The following is a 23,309-nucleotide window of genomic DNA, read 5'->3' on the forward strand; positions in this document are numbered from 1 at the left end:
TAACTACAGGAGACCCCTTGGAAAAAAAATTTTTAGGACAAAAAGTCACTGTGATTTCAACTCACCATTAGTTTTCCATCCTCAACAGGTGCAGACTTCACTTTGAAAATTACTTGAAAAAGCAGAACTTTTTTTCTTTTAAAAATTATTTAAAATAAGCCTTTCTGTCCGATTATGATGCTTCAAGCAACTCCTGGCGCAGATTCCTGTTGGAAAATCCTGAGAGAGAAAGAGACTGTGTCTGCCCCAGCGTGCCGGAGGGAGTACTGTACTGAAGTGGTTACGGGAATCTTCTCAAGTAGCAAATAAGGACAGAGATGCTAGAAATTATCATGGTGGGAATTACTGTGGGTATCAAGTAGGTCAATCAGTAAGACATAAATAGTTAATGAGTGGTATATCTTTTTCTATTTTGTTATTTCTCTTGTTGCTTTCGTTCCTAACAACATGGGCCTTTTTAGTGCTGTTGTTTGTTATTCTTGTGTTTAATGGATGCAGCGCCCTGTGATCTCTTTTCTAAGTGTGTCAAGAATATCAAGAATCCTGTACTGGATTCTTGATATTCTTGATGGACATTTGCATTATGTGTAATGTTTTTTGTTGAGTTTGTGTGCATGGAGCTTCTTCTGATGAAGCTCCAGATGAAGCTCCATGCTTTGCACCCAAATGCTCCAGGAAGACTGGAGAAAGGAAGACAAGCAACGTCTATGAAATACTTCAGCAGCTTCCTGAGTGTAGTTATGTTTTGTTTGTTTGTTTGTCTGTTTGTTTGTCTGTTTGTTTTTACGAGCCCTGGAAAATGCATAGATTTAAATAAAATACTTTTCTCACTCTCATTTATTTTTCAGGTGTGATTTAATGTTATTTGCAGTCAAGATCTTTCAGAAACTGAACACGCCATATATTTTCCAAGATACGCTTTACAATATTTATTTATTTATTTATTTATTTATTTATTTTTAAGACTTAACAGACTTTTAACAGACTGGAACTTTTAACTTTATTATATGCATGGATGGGGGATTGTTGGCTTCCATATTTACCCTCATGATGTCGCTGCAGACAAATAAAGCGTTTATTAAAAGGAAGTAAAAAAACAACAAGGCTTCTTGAGTCTTTTGACGGGCTACGCTTGTGGATTTTATTAAGGGATGGTCGTGCTGGGTTGTTTCTTTACGTGTTCATGCCAAGTTGTAAGTTGAATGCGCTGCCGTTATATTCTGAAAGTCACATTAATACTAGGGAGCAAATGAGAGAAACGCCCCGTTTTTGCGCTTCAGTGTTGCGATGCAGCGTCATGTACACAGAAAAGTTGGCAGAGTTGTGCAGTGTGTCAACAGACACACATATATGACTGCATGTGGTTCATAGGGAGGGACGGAAGAGGATAAACTACTCTAGGATGGTCCGCAGAAAAATGAACGACCGCACTGCAAAACGGGGTCATGGATCATTTATCGAGACAGTAGGACTCCACAACTAAGGTTAACTTTTTTTTTGAACACCGATGGAAGTTGGAAGCTGCTTAGAAAACCAGCTGCATTCATGGTAAGGCGTGATTAGTAATCAGTTTAAATCATAATGCCATCTTCTTTATAAAAATAAAGGAGGAAAACGACTGCATGCGAATGATAATTTGATGACCTCATGTGGGATTCGCCCATATTTCAGTATTTGCCCGATTGCATCACTTGAAAGCAGCAGGTTTGACAAACTGGTACAACATTTAGTATGCTCGCTCCCACTAAAAATGAATTGTGCTTTTTGTTTGTGTTTGACTAGTCCGGGAGAGTTTGTCAAACCAATGAATTTAGTAATGGATGATCATGGATCCCAGTCTCATCCACGGAGCTCTGGTTTGAGGTATGTAGAGCAGTCATTTGGATTGCCAGCTGTAATAACTGTTTTATCTGTCAGCCAACACAGAAATCATTAGGATCTAACGTGTTCCAGCAGAGGTGTTATGCCCATTAATCATGTTTTATTGTTTGTTTGTTTTTTTAACGGAACAATCTCCGTGGTGCTGATCTGCAAAGAAACTAATAATAAAAATAAAAATAATGAATAAAGAAAACAGAAGTAGGAAAGACTGAAATAATGACATGGAATTGTGTATCAGTTTTCCCATTGTGGAGAAATATAATATCACAGTGATACCCTTCCACCTAATGCTAGCAAATGGGGTTCTGACAACAACTGGCTGCTCATGGCCAGCTGTTTTTTTAACAACCAGTAAATTAATGCATCTGCATAAGAAACTTTCAGCTAACATTCCTATCACTCAGTACATCTTAGCAGAGTCGCAGTTGTTGTAGATGTTTCAACCTTTGAACTCTCTTCATTTCCTGCTCTCTGAGTTTTACTGAGAAATTGCCTTGACCATATGCAGAGGTCATGGGAACTATTTTGCAGGCAAAACATTCTGCCTCTTCTGTCTCTATGATGAGCCTGGTGGCATTTTTTGTGGGGTTTTTTTCTCCCTTGTGTGTGTTGGGGTTGAAACTGATATTCTGTAATGCAAACACTGATTTGTTACGTTTGAATTGCGGTTAAAAAATGCTGTGCATATATGACAGGATGGAATTTCCCATCAGCTTTTGGTTCATAGCCTTGGAGATGATGTCAGCTGCTTGTATTCCAGTGGTTGGAATCATTAAAAGGGGAGAGTGAGTTTCCAGAGCTTTTTTACAGCCGCTCCTCACTCTTTTGGCATTCAGAGGCGATCTGCTGAGATTTTCAGATTGAAATTAGAGGTGAGATGGAGAATTTGAGCATATGACAGTTTCCAATTCAGTCTTCCACGATAGCTATTCAAAGTTTCCAGTCCTGCCCTGCATACTGTGATTTCCTCATTTGTTAAAATAGCATTCCGGCACATTATAGTTCACTGAAAAGAAAGCAAAAAAACACAGCTCTTTCAGTCGGACTTTTATTCATATTTCATAAGTATTGTGTCATCTGAGAGCACAGCCACACTCCTTGGCAACGGGGAGTAGCAGACTACCTAAATCTCTCTGTGGTTTGAGTATTATTTGGAAAAGTAAACCACACGCCTCCATAAGCTGCTGGGGTGTAGATGAAGACATGTGTTCCCTGTCTTATTTCTGGCTTATTAGAATTGGGGTGACTTAACCCACTGCTTCTTGCTTTTTGAAACGCAGTCATACATGAAGATTTATGTGTGACTGCACTGACCTCAAAACCTATGTGTCATTTGTTTTCGAGCAGAGATGTTGCTAGCACATACACATATGTTATTTTGACAATAGGTAGTGTTTCTTTCTTCTAGCATTTCAGTAACACAGTTTTGAAAACCATTTCTAACTGTAATCATCACTATTATGTCCAGTAAGAAGGATTTTTAATTCCTACCTACTCCAGCAGTGGACTGCTTAGAGCTGGCCCCACTAATTGGACACACCTTAAACCATGATCTCACATGGCTGGCTTCCCTCGGGGTAAAATGTGGAATTAGTTAAGGTATTGTGAATCGCCACAGCTGTTTCCCTGACGTGCAGGCAGTCATAGGGCACAGCTGCTCATATGAGTTACAGATGAAAACTATGACAAGACTGACAGATCAAACTGAGACCCTTGAACAATGCAGGCATGTGGAATTTGAAACACAGTGACCAAAGTAAAGGTACAGAGAACACAGGGCCTCAAGTAGACTAGAGTCTCCCCCCCCCCCCCTTTCTTTGTTGAAATTATACCTAGAGACAACAAGTCTGTCGTCTTTTAGAAAAATCTGTAATTTGGCCTACAGCATGGTGCCATCAGAAGTCCCACTCAGATTCTGTGTGCTCAAACGGCAAGGTAAAGGGTGTCCACCCACTAGATGCGATGAAGCAAGAGGAAAATGAGAAAACGACAAGCTGTTACGGGTAATGAGCTAGTGTGTGTTTGAATACTGGGTGTTTTATCTCATGGATGCTTTCAGACTGAAGAGGCTAAACCAGACAAAATGGCTATCATCCAGAAAATGGGGAAGAATGGCTCGTCTTTGTTACCAGACTGAATCCAACGCACTGACCGTAAATACCAGCAAAACTTCTTAATAAACAGACAAGAATATTAGTTCAAATTTTTCTTCTTCTCTTAAAAACAAACAAAAAAAAAAAACCTAATATTTTTCTAGTTTTAAAACGGTGAGGTTCACACCAACCTGTTTAAGTGCGTTTAGCGCACAGATCTTGCCTGGATATAGCCCCTCTTTGTTTCTGTTATGCACTTTTCCAGGGCATAACAGTTGGATGCCTCCCACTCTCAGCCTGTGTAACATTCAGGGTGACCTCACATGAATCAGGCCTTTGTGTGGCCTCAATAGAAACTTTTACATATCTCCAACAACATTCAGGCATTTTATGTCACAAAGAACAATTTCCCTTCATTTGCATGACCTTCATTATCAGTGTTTGTGTTGTTTAGATGAGATATAGAAAAAGGCCAGCAAATCACAACAGGCGTGAGTTAAGTTTACTGCAGATCTGTTTAACAAGACATTCTCCCAGTGACAAGCTTAAACTGGCATCAGGACAATAAAAGGCAGGTGTAAAATAGGAAATATGAAGTTGTACACCATGATATATTTCTCTAGAGGGCACTATCACTGTGCATACAGTATGTTTGTCATGCATATGCGCGTTGAAGCACTACACAGTTCCTATGTTGAATTTTACTAGTTGTCAGACTGCTAATGAATTGATATTCTTGTGAGCCTTATCATCTCCTAACATACAGTGTAGCAACTTAATGAACCGCCGCGTGACACAAACAAGCACGTAAGCAGTTTCAGCGAGGGCATTCACACTGAAACTGAGCAGGAAGTTGAAATACTGTGGCTGTTCCAGCTGTGGAAAGCTCCACAGCTGGAACAGCCACACTGCCTGGATCCACACTCCAAAGTGGCATGGTTTTATAAAAACTGCAGTTAGACATAGTGTATTTACTCCATGCTGTAAAGAGTCTCAGTTCATGTGATCAGCAAAAAATCAAATGCATGCCGTGCTTTTGAAAGATCCCCCCACTGAAAACAACGCTGCATTGTTTCAGAAAAGAGGACACAGTGTAATAGTTCAAATTATGACTCGAGGGGGACGTTTGCGCTCTCGCTAAGTAACTTTATTTAAAGTGTCCCTTTAAAAAACAAAAATAATAAATCTGTGTTTAGTGAAATCTACAGAGACTGAAGTAATAATTACTGGACCTTATCTTTTCTGTGCAGTTTCCAGAGTGGGGCTATTATGTGTATCTTGAAAAGAATTCCTGGCAGCCCAGTCGACTTCTTTCATGTTACCTTTCTGACAGATTTATTAAATTGAAATATACTCATTTAAACACAGACAGCCTGAAAAAAAGCTCTGCGTTCTTTCTTTTATGGTTGGCACACATATTTTTCTTTACATAGCCGTGGCTTTGTTATGGTGCAATGTTTGGTGTGAAAATATTTGAGCTGCTTAGTGATAAAGTGAGGGTAATGTACCATAGCAGGTCCAGTTCACTGCTGGAATTATGTCGAGAAATCACACTGAATGGACCCAGATGTCATTATCTAACTGACCCGCAAGCTTACTCTGGCTCTGCAGTAGCATTAGGCACAGGGTGAACATGCAAACTGCCTAAGGCAGATTGTGACAAGCGGATATTATACACTACAGCAAAATGCTAATAATGTCACAAGGTCGGTCTTTAGATATTTTTAGAAGTTTGCAAATTTATGTTAATGACACTGGAGAATTTGAGTTAGATCAGGTGATATAAAAAAGCGCTGTGGGAACAAGTTTTTGTTTTGCTTGCAGTAATAAACAATACACATAGGAGGTGGCAAGTTCTCATAGGGTCCATGTGCTCTTTTTCCTCCTAATTTCTTTCCATCCCACATTGCTTAGGAAGTAATGGCTTTTCCAGACCCTCCTTAAAAAGCTTGTGTTTACAGTGAGTGACCTCTTACCAAATTACCAGCTGCAGCTCTGGCCCTGTGTTTTGTCTTTCTTCGGGAACTGCCACCTCTCCAGCTATGCGCCTCTATAACTTTTGTTGCGATAAAAAATTGTTATACAAGTGATAAAAATATATTTTGAGCAAGGAGGTAAGTGTAGGTGTGGTCTTTTGAATGGGTGAATGCAGTTGTCATGATTTCTCTGTGAAGGGGGAATAGGGGAGATGAAGCGGATGAAGATAAGGGATTCTGTTTAATGTGGGCTGAAAAATGGGGTGGTGCAGGAAGGTGCAGCTCAAAGTCACAAATTGCAGGTAACAGATGGGGGTTGGCTATATTAGGATTGCAGTGCGCAGGAATAAATCAGACAGTCTTTAACAGATTGGCTGAAAATCCAGCATGGGGGGAGCTGCCACCCCACTAAGGAGGGATTTTTCCTCCACGGCGAGGACACTGAATGTGATGGCTAGGTCACCTAGCCGCCATCTGCAGAGGTGGCCCACTGTGTTTGCCTTCTCTAGTAATGAAATATTTTAGTGGCAGTCAACAGACAGCTTGACTGTGGGGGAGCCCCAACATCTATTAGGCTGTCCTTGAGTGACCGGGAGACAAAACATAGAGTAAAGAAGGCAGAAATCAGGGTGGGGAATGTTGAAAAAGTTTGTCATAATAGGTTAGGGTTTAAAGAGAATCACTTGTGTGACTGTATATGGGTTATGTAAGTGTAGGAGTATTGATGCATTGATAATTTAATTAGATTGAGATTCTCAGATGCAGCAACTAATCTTTTTGCTAACTCCCTAACTCTGTCCTTCCAGTCTGCTACACACCAACATCTCCATTCATCTCTTATCCTCGTTATCATTCGATGGTATTTGGTGGTGGTGTTTGTAGAGTGGATTGCACATTCTAAAGTGAAAGTGTAGACCTGCTGATAAAGCACTGGCAATAAGCACTCATTTCACAATAGAAAATCAAATGTATTCCGTACCAGACAGTGTACAGTTTCCTAAATAAAGCAAAAAAAATGAAAAATAAATAAAGAGTTTCAAGTTGGTCACACTGTTTGGAGCAAATTAACACAGGAAATCTCTATTTATTTTAGAATATTGTTAGTTCTAGTGTTGTATACTTAGTGTGTGTTCAGAGTTTTATTCTTGAAGTGATGAAAATTAGGTGAAACTTCAGAACTTAATGCTTCAACGCAATCCAAATCCCGGGCTTCTCGGTTTTTATGAAGAGGAACTACATGCTGTTACAAAGTACATGTTATTTTCATACCTTTGATTATCAAGTAGAACTATCATTATTGTTTTGCGTAACTGTCAACTCGTCTAACATGGTTTGGGAGTGAGTCAGTTCTGCAGAAGTAAGGTGTGGTTTTGAAGAGTTGGCAATGCCTTAATGAAAAGTAAACACAGCAGCTCCACCTGAGGAAGTTAGTGAGCAGGAAAATTTCCAGGATGGGTTTAAGCCCCAGTGAGAAGATAAAATAAATTAGCATGCAATCCCTTTGACTTCCCTCGTTTGTTTACTGCCATAATTGCATCATTGCTATCATGAGTAGATCATTCATGATTAAAACACATGACAATTTAGCATATTTACCAAGTCCACTGTGAGCACACATGCTGCAGCGTGTGCCAGTAGAGTGTTCATTGGCCCCGCCCACAGACTCTGCCAAGGGAGGCAAAGCTGCTTACCTTTCTGCTCATGGCCACTGGGAGAGTGCTAAAACTCTCAGAGGCACAGCAAGAGGGCTGATAGGATTTGGGTACAGGAGGCAGGTTTCTGATGTCACAGCTTTGGGCGTGGCTTTAAGGTGGGCCCTTTAAAGCTATACTGTTAGATTTTAGTCTGTCTGACTACTCATGGGAGACACACGGCAGAATGGAAGTTATTTGAGCGGGAACAACTTTAGGTGAAGAGGTAAGAGCCTGGAATGAACTGCTGGCACACTGAGAGGAAAAGCAGGTCTCTCACCTGCTCTTCTAATTTCTGCTTCACATTGCTCTGTCTGTGTGATTATCTGTACACCGTAACACTGCTGCTACTTAAGTGTTCTTAGGGCGTTGGAGAGGACCCTGAAAGGCTTTTGTGTACTCACTGTTTTTGCATTCAGACTATTAGCAGTATGTGTGTTCTGACTTGAAGTTGAGGGTGTGTGGGACTTCCTGCATTGTGGCATGTTTGAGCCTGTACCTTTGACTGCTAGTCAGCTACTGCTGGTAGAGATCTGGGGTGTTTTGGTCTTTGGAGCATTGAATTGTTGCTCTTGCTTCTTAAAATAATCAGGGTGGTGTCTGAAAGTGTGACCAAAGGGCTTCTATGAAAAAGAAGAAGGGGGAAAAAAAAAAAAAAAGAAGAGAAACTGTTTGCTTCCTCGTGCATGAACCCATCATTCCCTAAGGGGCCATCCAGCTACCCAGCAGCTGCTAGTACAGCACAGTAGTCTTTTATTATTATTTTCATTATTATTATCATTATACACTTTTGTGTGTTTGTTTAGATTACTCTTGGTTTAGTTTCTTCAGAGTTAGTCCTATTTGATCCTTCTTCCATTTAACTGACTTTAGTAGAAAACAAATATACATATGCAATTACATTTTTTTTCCTGGTAAAAGTGTGGCCTAGCATGTATGGTATGTGGGGAATCTGGATATCCTTTGGTTTGCTCCTGCTGATGGTCAGATTATGTTTTTCATGTTTGGCTGTTTATTGTAAAGCACAGCTAAGTGTCTATATACACTATCTTTCTCATCTGATGTCTGTCTTTTAAAAAATATTTTCCATACATGACATGCAGAACAATTTGTAGTAGCACTTGTATGACAGATTTAATTGAGATTTTATTCTATGCCTACATCTCTTTTTATTGTTTTCCCAAATCTAATCAAGGAGATATAAATTTATGCATCTTTCCTGTGATCTAGCACCAGATATCTTGTGTGAAACATGGCAAAAAGACCTCTAACCGTAACTTTTTATGTCTGTTATTGACATATTAAACCGGAGAACTGGAAACCTTTGAGGGGTTTTGATGACTTTATCATGCTTGAAGACTGTATTGTACTGTAAGTCAGTAAAAAAGGAGTTTTGAGTGATGACCTTTTTATATTATAATAGAAAGACTGCCAAATGGGAGTGATTTCTTCTAAGATGAGTGCGTGTCCATCCCTTGGGCAGGCACTGAATAGTTTGATGAGTATGGATGAGTGAATCATGTGCTATGACTCTCCAAATCCCCAGATAAAAACCTAGTTGAACAATAGGGAGATTTTCAACTTTTTCAACTTCTTCTTCACCAACACTGTCATCACAACACCAAATGACAGAGTATCCTGTCAGTGGAGATCAAGAAACTCAGAGTCAAAGCCAAGGAAGAATTAGTTTGTGTAATTAGTGGCAGATGGTGGCCTACACCTCATTAAGATAGTTTGTGTTGTTATTTCTTTTAATTTGCCACGTGTCTGTCTGTCCAGTTCATTTGCTTTTGCTGTTAAAGTTTACAAGACTATCTTATGATAAAGTAGAAGACATGGCACAGCAGCAACAGGTTTCTATCATTTCCTGGTAGTCTGTGATCATGTCCATTAAGCTTGTTCTCAGATGCTAAATGGGCTTGTTTTTGAGTGCTGGACCTCCCAGAGAAACCTGTAAATGAAACAGCACAGTCAAGCTTCAACATGTTTCCGTCTCATTCAGCCACTCATCAACACAGGCTGGGATGGCACAAACCAACCAGCTTGTGTGTCTTGAGTTTGTCACCTGCCTAATATGTGATGATAAAGATCACTGATGACACAGCTGTATAAACCGAGCTGACTCTGGAACCGATGCAAAGCTGTTGTGTATTTTTCCATAGGGGTTTATTAATTGCTTCTGTTTGGAGCATTCAGTCAAATATCACATGATGCATTTTTTCCACTGAACAAGGCATATGAGTAAAACTAGTTATCTTGCTATTGGGTTCATTTACAGGGTATCTAAAAAAGGTTTAGATATCCTGCAAATGTTTTGCCCAACCCCAACTAATGGAATCAGCACTTTGTACACAGAGCAGAGAACAGCATGAATGTCTGTTTGTCTAGAATTTCTATTGTCATTTGTAGGGATTTCCTGAGTTATACGTGGTGATCCGGGACCATCTTTGTAGCCTGCTTATTATTTTTCATCTAACACTGTTCATTACTGCTCTTCGTCCTGCAAAACCCAAAGTAAAGATGGCAATATTCATGCAAAAGGAGTGTGACAAATGCTTTTGCTCCAGGTGCTGCAGAAGCGACAGCTTGCCTCCACTGCGACGCATGTACCTGCCAGTTTAGAAACATGCAGAGGGACTGGTGTACGTGGCAAATTTGTACAATTACCAGAGATTTACTCACAACAAAATCACAATTCTAATGTGACCAAACACACAAAGATGGGGAGGATGAGCATGTTTAGAAAAATGGTGTCAACACAAAGCTTTAAAATCAGCAGACTACTCCTCTGAACTTTGAACTGTATTGATTTGTCTGGTTAAAATCCAAACAGTCAGTGATTAAAACATTTGAAGACATTGTAGCTTTTAATTTAATCATTTTAATATAAGACTGATGCATTGTTGTTTTCTAATAGGAATTTTGGTCAAAGGTCAAACACTTAATTTAGTAAACCCTTTTTCTTTTCTCAAAGTAGAAGAGGTCTAAAAGTGTAAAAAAGTAAATGTAATTTGGTTCTTACTTAAGATGGATTTCTTTCTGTGCTCTGGTCTATGGATTTTAAAAGGCTGCATAGTCACTGGAACAGGTTTTTCCAGATTTTATTTGGTGAACATGATGACATCAATGTAATTCAGTGCAGTTAAATGTGTGTTGTGGAAAGACAAGCAAAGTCAGGACAGCAAGAGAACTTAATGTCACAGCATTGCCAAACTCTTTCACTGTGTTGTTAAAAAGGCCCTTTGCCTACTTAGATGTTAACATTTTCAGATGTGTATTGTGAAAGCAAGTTAGACGATGGTATTCAAGTCTGGTCACATGTTTATTTCAAGACTCTAAAACAGTGGTGGGCAACTCCAGTCCTCGAGGGCCGGTGTCCTGCAGGTTTTAGATATCACGCTTGGTCAGCACACCTGAATCACATGATTAGTTCATTACCAGTCCTCTGAAGAACTTCAGGAAATGTTGAGGAGGTCATTTAGCCATTTAAATCAGCTGTGTTGGTTCAAGGACACATCTAAAACCTGTAGTATATCGGCCCTCGAGGCCTGGAGTTGCCCACCCCTGCTCTAAAACTATATTTGAGAGGATTTACTGTTATGTTATTCTCTTAACTACAAATTTGGCCTTAATGTAAAGTCTATATGTGCACAACTTTCTAATGGACAAAGTTTTAATAAGTCTGATATAGGTACAAACTGTTACAGTAACTGAATCAGCTGAAGATTTAAGAGGCAAAGCGGTAGTGGAGATATCTAACAGGACATAAAATAGCTGTTTAGTGATGATGCACAAGGGAGCTTTTTTTTTTCCCCTCATAATACACGCTGTACATTGACAGCAATGCTAAGACTAAATAACGACACAACATACTTGAATAAGATAGACTTTGATTGGCATTATCTCAAGGTTATATTTTAATAATGTATTTGATTAAGTAAATCACAAGTTTGAAATTGGTTAGCAATCCCAAGAGGTCAGAAAAGGACTTTGCACACAAACTAATGGATTACATTATGGATGGTTTCAGTGCTGAAACCAACATTGATTTGAGTGAGGTATGCAGTTGACCGTCTTGTTTTGTTTACTCAGAATTTATTTGTTCCTTTTCAGTTTTAAAGGTAATACATCCTGTCAAGTGTATGGAACTATTAAACAGTAATGGTGTAAATGCTGCGCAGTATTCACTAGTAAACCATGCAATGTGTTGTCAGTTTTCAAAAGCACTCACTGTGATGGTAGGGTTTTTGCACATGGGAGAAGTTTGCCTTGAAGGCTTTCATGCCAGGCAGGCTCTCTGGGGGGTGATAAGCATTGTTTAAAGGGTGTGTTTCAACCCAAATCATGATCTTTTCCTAAACCTAACACAACTGCAGCTGAAAACCAAGAATAATATAAAAGAAAAGGAATCTTCCTGCCTGGAAGCCTTCAAGGCAAGCTTCTCCTATCAGCCATTTTGTCAGTAACCATCACTTGCTGATTTCTTTTTACAGTGCATTGTGGCAATTTTGATAACTGGAGAATTTGAGCAACACTACATAGCAGGCATACGCAGGATTCTGTAAACTTGGAATATTTTCAGTCATCAGTCCTGGAGGTCTTGGTATCTACTTATTAAAAATTAGTTTTCTTAGCCCCTGGCTGCAGATGCATTTTTCCAGCTTCCCAGTCTTAGAACAGTAGGCTCATAATCATAGTCATATAGCATATGTTTTCAGCGCTGTTTATTAGCATGTCAATGTATTCTTTTTAAAATTTCATTCTAAAGATTCTGCACTTCATAACATACAACTTAGTATAAGTAAAGTCCTATATGTTACTTTATGATTTATAGTGTCTGAAGAGTGTCATTACTCTTGTATTTTTCTTTTTTTTTCTTTTTGTAAATGTGTGTGTTTGTGGTGTATATAAATGTCATAGTGTTTAAGGACATCCACCCCCAGAGCGATACTAATAGTCCTTTGGTAGACTCGGCTGAGTGGAGCAAGTGACCTTGCATTGCTCAGATTCCTTTGTTTGAATAAGACGTGCCCCCACGTAAGACTTTGCAGGCTGTAATTCACAGAGCTTGGTCTGCAGAACTTTGTGTTAATTTACGCTTACGCCAACTGAATAAAAAAAAAATGACACCTGGAAGTTTCTAAAGTTAGTGAATCTTGACTGACTCACTGATTGGATGTGCTGTTTATTCGACTTTCTTTTGACAGCATCCGCTGTTTTTTCTTCAGGCAAAAGGCAATACAAAACAAAATGTGTTTCAGTTAATCTTTAAACCTTATAATGACGAATCAAATCAAAAAATGTTAATTTATAGTCAAAAGCTTTGTGGAAACGGTGTCATTATTTGAAATTCTACTTGTCACAGATGTTTTAAATATGTCTAACAGATGGCCAGCTGACAGAAAGTCTTTGAATAAAAGGTGTGTATGTGTGTGTGGGTGTGTGGCAGCCAGATCAGCCTGTAAAGCTCAGATGACTGCTACTGCTCTCTACCACACTTTATTTACACAGTTTTCAGGAATGTTGAGCCTTGACAAACACTCAAATTGTGTTTGTCATATTTGCACACATTGGAGAGAAATTTTCTAACTGTACCAAGTGCTGTACACTAATGCACAGTCTTGTACACACGGAACAGCACTTCACTATAAAACTACATTTGCCCTTGCACGGTTTCTGTGACTGAAATTGAGCTCTGTAGCTTGGATCTTTTTATCAGTCTCTCACATGTCTGTCCATTTCTTCAGGCTCAATGAGTAAATCTGTCCACTTGGTTGTCTTGTGACTTGTTTGCAAAGTGAACTTGATCTCTTTCATGTATTACCCTCATTGCTTAGGGAAAACCTGAGGAAGAAAGGATTTCTTTCATTCTGTCTAGTGCATTTTGATTTTCAATCAGAATATTGTCTGAAGTCCCAGAAACCATTTAATGACATTTCTTATAATGCACACGCAAGTAGGGAAAGCAACCCCAGTAAACTCTAAAATGTTCATTTGTCTGGCTTTGTCAGAGCAAAAGCCAGACTTTTTATGAATAATGAAGCCATCCTGAAAATAATTTACTGTTTCTTGTCCAACTTCAGGGTGTCGACCAAAAGCAAAGCACCATCCCCGCCTGGATTAAAGAGGCTGGAGTCCCCAGGTTTCTCCCAGCGGTACCCAGGAAACCCTTATTTAAAGATGGACCAGAAGGAGAACCTTATTGATAAAGAACTCTCTCTGACCGTGGTTCTGCCTGGTGGAGTGGAAAAAACGGCCATAGTTCATGGAAGGTACAGATCACTTTATCTATATCTGTATCTACTTAGTGTGCGTGTAAAGGATGATTTCTGTTATTTGCTTCCACGTGGTATGTGTTAATACTCAGAACATTAAGCACTAAATTGTGACACTGATGTAAACTAAGTCAGTACATGAAGTCCATGAGTCAAACAGGTGGGATAGCTGCAGGTTGTGGTTTTAGACGGCATGTTTGTGTCTCTTTGAGTTAATCCAGACTGATGTCTGAATAAAAATAATGTACTGGAGTGTTGTTTGTTTGCATACTGCATGGTTTACTAATGCCTGTAGGCAATTATGTGAGAAATTTGTTTAAAAAAAAAAAAGATTAAATTAAAATTGCGAAACGATGTGCCGTATGCGTGCTGAGCTAATAAAATGAGATGAGATTTTGTGCAGATACATGGAACGAGATGACATCATCTAATTAGAAACAAACGGCAGCATTGCAAGCTGTAACTTGCAAATTTCTAGAACCCAATAAAAAACTGACTCAATAGGTATTGCCTTGAGATCCAAACCCATGAAGTCAAAAGAGTACAAATGCCTACCAAATAGAAATCAAAGGAATACATATTACAGAGAGTGAAATGCACTCTCTGGTGAGGCTGTAGCTCAGGAAGTATGTGAGGTTTTCTAAACTGAAGGCTGGTGGTTTGATCCCAGGCACCTTCAGTTTATAAAGTGTCCTTGTGCAAGAGACTGACCCTTAAATAGCTCATTGTGTGTGTGATGGTTAAATGTGACATAAAATATTACACTGTACAATGTGTTTTTTTTTTTCGTATGTTTTGAATCGGTGAATAGAAGTACTACATTACAAAAGTACTCAGCCAGAGTAGAAAAGCAATATACAAATCCACTTACCAAAAACTTACCTGTTTTGTAAAATTATTAAATGATGATTTTTTTTAAAGGTTTTTACATCCTTCAGTGAGTATTAACCCTTTCCTAAAAATCGGAAATTCCAATCATCATTGGACTATTTTAAAAAGTGAGCTCTGTGACTGAAAGTTTGGTTGTGAGAAAGAAACACAATCTTCATGTAAATATAAATGATCCTGTTTTGTCCAGTTAAATTAAGATACAGTGTTTCCTCATTAATTTTTTGCATTAATGTAATTTTTTTTTCTCAAAAGCGTAGTTTTGTGGTCCTGGGTGAGTTGGTATTGAATAGCACCATGCAGCATTTAAATACACCTAAATTCAGACTCTTAAGTCTGACTTGCATGATTGTAATCACATTTGTGTCAAACTTTTAGTCAAGCGTTTACTTAAGCTATCACTATCTTTCCACTATCTTTCTCACAATGCACACAGTTTATAAATATTCTTTCAGAGTTATCTTTTGCACTTCGCACTGTGTGTTGAGAAATGGCTAAAACTAATCCAGTGTGATCAGATTAAATTGACCTTTTTTTCCCTGTGTCTAAGCCTCTTTAGAGTTGCTACACAACAGAGGTTATTTTCAAGGTACATTGTTACATTGTGACAATATTGACAGTGTCAGTAAAGCTACAATGTTGCATGGCTGTTGCTGACTTAAATCCCTGTATTTCTCCATTGCACTGTTCCTTGCAGCTTTTTAATCAGTTCTATCACTGCGTGACATAAGTTTTGTTGGTTGTTTGTTTATTTTTCTACATGGATGATTTGATTCTGCCGTGGTAAACAGATTATTAGATGATCATCTTCAAATTTTAGTAACCTTTTCAATAAGGGATTTAAAGTTTCAACCTTTTTTTTTATGTTTTTACTGATATTTTTTTAAAGCATTTTTCTAGAAACAACATGAAGGACTTTACAGTGAAAAAAAATTGATTTAAAAATAGTTTTCATTACTTTTTGTTGAGACTTTATGTCACATTTTTTCAAATGAACTTTCATTTACTTCTTTATGATATGTCTCCTTTTCCTTATGCTGAACTAATCATACATATCTATTTCTGTGTATCTTTCAGCGAACCCCTAATGGATCTCCTGGTGACACTTTGTGCAAAGTATCGCTTGAACCCCTCAAGTCACACTTTAGAACTGGTTACTTCCAACAAGAACAACATCAAGCTCAAACCCAGTGCTCTCATAGGAACTTTAGATGCAGAGAAGATCATACTTAAACCTAAAGGGGAGGATAAAAATAAGAAGACAGGTCCTCAGATGCCCGAGGTACATGAATACATTGAACGTTATAGTCTCACACACAGTAAACACCACAACAGATTATCAACCTGTCTCCTTCTGTGTTCTCCAGGCAACTGTTCGGATGGTGATAAACTACAAAAAGACCCAGAAAACTATATTGCGAGTAAATCCTCGAGTCCCCCTTGCTGAACTATTACCAGCAATCTGTGAGAAATGCGAATTTGACGTAGAGACAACAATCCTGTTGAAAGATGTCCAATCAAGGACCCCTTTAAACTTGTCCAATTCTCTTAATGATTATGCAATACGGGAGGTTTATGCAAGAGACACACAAGGTGAGTGCTAATATAGTGAAAGGCCAAACTCACTGGTTTTGCATATTGGCTATCCCATGTGTTTCTTACTCTACCTCTCCAGCTTGCTTGTTGTGTGTTTTACGTTCTGCACTAAACCTCATGCTTTTTGACTCGACAGCACAACCTGCTACGCCTGTGTGTCCAGGCTCACCGACTTATGCAGGTATTGTAGTTTCACCACATGACCGCCACCAACAGAGTCATCACATTTCTCTCTGTTTTTACAACAGCATGTTTTTTGGGGGTTGTTCTTTGTTTCTCAGGAACAGTCACACCAGGCAAAGATAAAACTCAAAAAGAAAAGGAAAATAAAGGCCTCTTTGGCGTGTTCAGAAAAAGCAAGAAACAATCTGACCAGGTAAATGTGACTCAGAAAAAGTATCTTAATTTTACTAATTGGGATGTTGCTGTATCTCAAAGTACATTGAAATCTTTAGAGGGAGGTTTGTTTACTTTGGTTTGCTATTAGTTAATGTTCACTATGTTGTTTGGAAACAGGTTTCTTATCATGTTCTGATTGGATGTTTGTTCTTTAAAGCCAACGACAGCCAGTGCCCCAGCTTCTCCTGTTCTCGTGAGCAAGCCTCGACCACTCAGTATGGCTTTGCCCAGCTCCAACTCGTCTCCGCTCGGCTCTCCGACAATCTCGACTGATGCGCCAAAGAAGAGGCGTGCACCCCAGCCTCCGATCCTCGTATCTCAGGGCTGCACCTCTGACCCTAGGACTCGCCAGAGGCTCTACTCTGAACCGAATGTTCGACTGTACGGTGATCAGGTGAGGCCACTGTTAATATGGTGTGTCTGATATCTGAGCAAACTTCTGACAAAATTTGAAATTGACAAGATAAAAGGCGACATCTTTTATTTTTGGGCGCTGATTAAAATAAAAATGTTTTTTATGTAGGTGTGTGGCCTGAGTCGCGGGTCGTCAGCAGAGTCTTCACTGAAGAGAACCAAACGCAAGGCGCCTCCTCCTCCTGCATCTCCAAGTGCAGTTGCTCAAGAACCTGTTTTTCCAGATGAAAATGTGCAAGGTTTGGTTTTTATTTACATTACATTGAGTGATAATGAAAAATAAATAAAAGTGACTTTGTAGTGTAGATTTGGATTAAATGTGTGACATTTTGCCATGTGTGCAAAGGGCTCAACAGTGAATTTTGCTAAAGCTTGTTTTTTGTTCATTTGGTTTGTGCTCCTCCTAGTGGTGTTAATTGCAAAGTGCTTCATTTTACAGCCCGAGAACCTCTGTATGCACTGCTCAGAGCATGCACAATTACACACTAAAAGTGGCTCTTTTGGCATGTCTTATTTTTCATTTGTGAACAAGAGTTTGTGCCAGTATGGTGTTGCTTGCATAATCTCTGCCCTTCTACTGTGGTTTAGTGTTTTTGCTCTTGAGCTTATTCTCCCTGTTTTCCTGACTATATTTAGTATTTTGTCCTCAAACACCTGTAAATTCCTTTTTGAAAATATCAAAGCATGTATATTTTGAAAATACACAAGGAAGCTTTTTTCTTATTTTCCAAATCTCTGCAGGTTTTGAATTCTTTAACATTTTTTTTCTCTTGGTTGAGAAATACTTTCCTGCGATTGTGTAGACACAGTGAACCTTTGCTGTATTTGTCCTGTGAGGGGAAACTCCGCCCGTCCTGTATATAGATCAATTTAAAGCAAAACCTAAAAATATTGTTATTTGACGTTGAGGGGAAAAAAAGGCTGGCTTATATTCTTCAGCTATAAAGACAGAACGAAGATCACAGCTTGTTTTCTAGCTTCCATATTTTGGTGATATCTAGTGGTGTGCTTTTATTAAAGTAAGTTTTCTTACTTTAAGGCAGACCATCTTTTCACCGCATTGCTTTATTTCAGTGAACTCATTTTAGTTAATTAATAGGAAATCCTGAAATCTGTTTACAGGGTTTGTGTGAATAAGCACAAGGTTTTTCAAATGTTTTAAGCGCCATGAACTATAGTCAGTTCTGAAAAAAACACAAGATAAAAAACAAAACTAGTGTCCTCTATGTCTTAATAGATTGTGGTTTCCTTTGATGTCTATCCTTTTTAAGTTGCTGTCTTTGTGATTCTTTTTGTTTTCTTTACTTTTACTTTGACGTTAAAAAGTCTCAGAACTCTTTTTTTTTTTTTTTTTTTTTTTTAATTTATTATTATTATTATCCAAAATCCCTTCACTCGTCACTTATCCCCCAGTCATAACTCACAGCTACAGAATGCACAGTCACTGCTTTCTCCTTCTTAACATTTTATCATTTCATCCACTGGTTGCTCTTGATCTTTCCCAGCGCTAACTTCACAGAGAGAGGTCGTCTGCTCTGTAGCTTAGTGTGGCTCAGTGGCTGCTGAGATCAGAGGCTGAGAACAGTAAGCTTTGTTTAAATGGCCTTGAAATTCCTTTTGCTCAGTGCCCCTGTGTGAGTGCTTCCCGTAGCGCTAAATTAGGAACTGGAGAAGGGAGAATGAAGTGTAAAGGATCATTCAGTGGAGTTTATTTATCAGAACCATTTAAATTAGAAACTTGGCACCTTGTGGCAGATTTAGTTTATAATAGCATTAGTTGTATTAAAAATTGTGTGTAATTTACAGCCAAATATTCTGTATTAGAATAGGCCTTTGACTGACCTTGCTTTTTATTTTATCGTGCTTTCCAGCAGGTGATGCTGCTCACAGACTGGAGGAAATAAGGGAGCAAGAGGAGATGACTGCATCTGTAATGTCTGCAACTGCTAGTAAAATGCAAGGAGTAGACGACAGCCTGAACACGTCATCTGATGTTTCACCACATTCCCCGTCCCCAGATGTTGAGATACAGAGCATGATGTCAGTGGAAGATCAGTCCCCTGATCTGTCTTCAGATGGCAAGTACGAAATGAACTCTAGTAATGAAATTCAAGTCTTACATGTTTGCATTAGCAATACCTTTAATTCGTTGTTTTATTTTCCCAGTCAACAGCAGAGCACAGTGAATGATTCTGTAACTCAGACTGTGAGGAAAACTGATGGCACAGACTCATCTGAACTGGCAGATACTAGTGGGTTTGCACTGCAATATTGTTTTCTACTTTTTTTTTTCTGCATTTTGCCTTAATTAAGCAAGTCTGCTCTTAAAGAAGGTCAAAATGCCTGTTTCGCATGAAAAATTCTCCCTTTTCTACAGATTGTGTCCCACTTCAAGTTGAAAATTCCATCTGTCAGGAGTCTGCAACTCACAGTGTTGAAACCGAATGCAGTACTACAACTAGCAGCCTCCCACCGCCTGTAATGCTGGATGCGGAGACACAGGCCTCTTTTCAAGCAAACGCTGAAAGCCTCAGGGAGAATTCGGTGGCCACCAGCACATCATGCTCCACTGGAGAAGATGCTCAAGTGCAATCAAATTTCACACAGCTCCCCGTGCCCCCGCCAGAACACGTGGACGAAGATTCCTCACCAGCAATTGCCCCCGTCTGTGAATCACCTGGGAAGAAAGATATGGCCACTTTGACGGAGGATCTGGGACCTCCTGAGCTTGAGCAAGCATTACCCCCCACCTCGGAGACCTCATTACGCCAAGATTCAACACCAAGTGCCCCCGTCACAGCAAAAGTGCCACCTATGTATGCCACAGACTCTGAGCCAAAGCCTAAGCCTTCCAACGAACTTACAAGGGACTACATTCCCAAGGTGGGGATGACGACGTATACTATTGTGCCTCCGAAATCTCAGGAGAAACTGAGATATTTTGAAGTTGCATTGACACTGGAGACGCCTACTGAAGCCTCACAACAGGTACTCAATACTGGTTCTGCTCATTCAGATGAGAGCACAAGACAGATGGAACAGGAAGTCTCAAAGGAAAAAAGTGAGCCGCATTCTACTTTATACAGGGAAGATGGACTGCCTAACACTGCTACTAATCAACACACTGTTAATGGAGGTATACCCGAGGAACAGGTATCATCACCGACAAGTTTATGTAACACAGACAAGGTGTCATCCTCAGTTGGGGCATCTCCAGCTGGGTCCCCAGCAGAGGTCAAGGAAATGAAAATTCCACCTGCAACGAAACCTAAGCCTGCTTCTTTCCGCTTGTCACAGCACAAAAAAACACCTGGGTATTATGTAACTTCAGCAGCAGAGAAGAGTCTTGGCGCCAACTCTAGCTCTGGCCTGAGGGAAGTTCAAGGAAGTGCAGAAAGAGCAAACTTACCACCCCCTCCTCTTCCTCCTCCTGCGCAGTGTGACGAGGAGACAACAGGGGCCACTAATATTCAGCTGAGCCCTAAACAGGTCAACAAGAATGTGCCCCTCATGAGAATGACAAGGCAAAGTAGTCTGCCAGCTAGAGAGCCAAGCACTGGGCTAAGCTTGGAAAAATTTCGAAGCTTTGCAGCACCCAGGCCTTATTCTCCTGCCACCCCATCCCGCTTTGCTCAAGCAGTGTCCTCGGCTGTGAAAAGGAGTCATTCTGTTACCTATCGGCCAAAACCACCTCTCTCACCCGTGTTGCCACCTGTCTCTCCAACTCAAAGTCTCTCATCTGTCACAGAGTCAAAGCAGTTATCTAAACTCAAGGTTAGTGTTCATAGTGCTTCACACTGACATTAAAATATGTAAGTAAAAAGTTAAAGTAAAAAGTAAAGTTTATCATCTACTTATGTGACTACAGTTATTATTTGTAGCTTGTTTATACTACATATAGCCTCCTTTATGATGGTTAACACATCCACTTGGTTTTCCCTTAAGAGGTTTACAGATGTAGACAAGAGTGTCAAGACATTCGTCTTATAGCAATATTGTTTTCCAAATGCTGTTGGGCTTTTTGGTTTGGTATTGTGTAAGGCAGTTACGCTTTGGCCCGTGGGGAGTCTCAGAAAAATTATAACCTCTGATGAATAATGGAATACTGTTATATAGTTCATGTGACCCATTTTTAAAACTCAATTTTGGTTTTAATATAGATTACCTGCTATATTCCCAAAGCCTTTAAAGGCAAAGCATAGGGATTTGCGTGTTTTTACCTGACTGAATGTTTATCTTGTCCTGTTGAAATTAAAGATCAGTAAGGTTGTGGTGTAGCATTTTGTATGTTAATAGTTAATTTCAGGAAATGATAAGAGAAGCTGTGAGCGAGACGAGGATGAGTGAGGGGCGCAATCCACTGGCAATGAATAACTAAACAATTCAAGCCACTTTACGGTTTCTTAATTATTTGTGCGGGATGTTGTGGACATGATGAGACTGCATGTTTCATAACATGCAGTCTCATAACCGCATGCTGTCTAAGTTTTCATCAGTGTGATTTGTAACTGTGGCCTAAGACAACAATTTTCTAATAACTGAGCAACAAATATAGAATTTGGTTTGTTTGTCACTCCCAGTACATTAAAAGCGCAAATAATCAGTTAATACTAACCAGTATGTTACTAACAAATTTATTTTTCTGCCTTTCATAAAAAAATAGGAAAACATCCTAGAAATCTGTCAAAAACTTTCAAGTTTAGTTAAAAAAAAAAAAAAAAAGATTTATTAGGCAAATAACAAAGTAAATAAATAAATACATTTAATACATTTATTTGTTTTTTGCATGCCACATGATAGAAATGTTTGGATATATTGCTATTAATTCACAAATCAGATTATGCATCCTGAACAGAGTTAAGTTGTGAATTCCTTTTTAATCTTTAACTTTTCTCAATAGGCAGTAAATAAAAAGGACTATTGTGCTACGTAGATGAAAAATCAAGGTTAATTCTACTTTTGTGTCACTCTGCTTTCAACTCAGTGAAACATGTAACAATTTCAAGCCCTCAGGAAATGGTCCACATTTTAATGGTGCAGTGTTGTGTGCTTTCTTTCTTCAACGATGTATATAGCTATACTTAAAAGACATAATGGCTGGTATGACTTTTTTTGTATTATGTGTCGTCCCGATCCTTTTTCCCTCTCTACAACAAATCCCACTTGTAGCCCACCTCTTAAGGAAATACCTTAAAAGATATTGCAGTCTTTTAGCTCTTTTATATTGTCTGAAATAGCAAGTCTCCAGTGATTGTACTTTGTTTCTTTTCTGTGCATTACAGGACTGTGAACATAGCGAGGTGGATAGCAATGGCTCTACCTTACAGAGCGAAGAGGGTGAACTGCCATCTAATAGTGACAATGTTCAAACGGGAGAGTCCGGTCCATAGCAGTGCCTTAATTCTTCTGACTGCATATCATTTACAGTAAGCAGAATCCAACACTTGACAATAGAAGTTCTTGAATGTTTCCACAACACTTGAATGAAACATATTTTTCTCTTTCAGGAGAAACTTGTCCTGCCTGCTTTGACTTCTCTGGAGCCCTTTATCCCAGGACAAAGAAGAAGAAAGTCCCCCCCCCACCTTTTTCTTTCTTCTTTTTAGTAGTTTCCAACAGCATACATAAAATCACATATTTTGTTAATTAACAATTGCTAAATTTTGGTTTATTTTCTCACATCATTAAGCGATATAACCCCGGCTGCACATTTTAATGATTCTATTTTTATTTTGTTTTCACTCGAGTGCTCAGAGATGATAAATAAGAACAATTCTATAAATTATTAGTGATTTCCTGAGTTGTAATATTATTGGGTTTATTAAGAAAATGTATTATCTAAATAATACTGGATGTTTAGACCAGGACTGACCTGTCTATATTTAAGTATTACAGAGTTTTGTTTAATCTATATGCAGAAAGACACTGATGTGTACAGTACACTTATTGTCACTGGCAAGCAGTGTTATGAATAAAGCTTTTATCAAGCCGGTTGCCTTTATTATTATAATCATTGCTTTGATTTCTGCACACATAATGCAGAGCGAAATTGGATCAGACTGAAAACAGTCACTCGCTCACAACAGGTAAAACCGG

The 23,309-nt window shown here is 39.0% G+C and overlaps 1 protein-coding gene across 5 annotated transcripts; it reads left to right on the forward strand.

The window, feature by feature from the left end:
• Positions 1-1,203: 1,203 nt before the first annotated feature.
• On the forward strand, positions 1,204-23,201 carry cobll1b (cordon-bleu WH2 repeat protein-like 1b). Of its 5 annotated transcripts, XM_085134772.1 has the most exons (14): positions 1,204-1,548; positions 1,783-1,863; positions 13,725-13,913; positions 15,882-16,086; positions 16,172-16,397; positions 16,537-16,581; positions 16,682-16,776; positions 16,957-17,193; positions 17,323-17,452; positions 19,085-19,295; positions 19,380-19,465; positions 19,591-20,987; positions 22,496-22,639; positions 22,721-23,201. In XM_085134772.1, exons 1-13 carry the CDS (start codon positions 1,508-1,510, stop codon positions 22,601-22,603), a joined length of 3,051 nt encoding a protein of 1,016 aa, XP_084990898.1. In that variant the 5' UTR covers positions 1,204-1,507; the 3' UTR covers positions 22,604-22,639; positions 22,721-23,201. The 5 variants fall into 5 exon arrangements, with proteins under 5 accessions (XP_084990898.1, XP_084990899.1, XP_084990896.1 ...); XM_085134773.1 differs by lacking the exon at positions 1,783-1,863 and having other exon boundaries at positions 1,205-1,548; XM_085134770.1 differs by lacking the exon at positions 1,204-1,548 and having other exon boundaries at positions 1,579-1,863.
• Positions 23,202-23,309: the final 108 nt, after the last annotated feature.

This window comes from Neolamprologus multifasciatus, chromosome 16 (assembly GCF_963576455.1).
Source record: "Neolamprologus multifasciatus chromosome 16, fNeoMul1.2, whole genome shotgun sequence".
In the NCBI taxonomy this organism is placed as follows: Eukaryota; Metazoa; Chordata; class Actinopteri; order Cichliformes; family Cichlidae; genus Neolamprologus; species Neolamprologus multifasciatus.

Coding starts and splice junctions, on each gene's coding strand:
- cobll1b (XM_085134770.1), top strand. CDS start 1,640: ATGACCTCATGTGGGATTCGCCCATATTTCAGTATTTGCCCGATTGCA. Junction 19,296..19,379: donor GATCTGTCTTCAGATGGCAA/GTACGAAATGAA, acceptor TTATTTTCCCAG/TCAACAGCAGAGCACAGTGA. Junction 20,988..22,495: donor AGCAGTTATCTAAACTCAAG/GTTAGTGTTCAT, acceptor TGTGCATTACAG/GACTGTGAACATAGCGAGGT.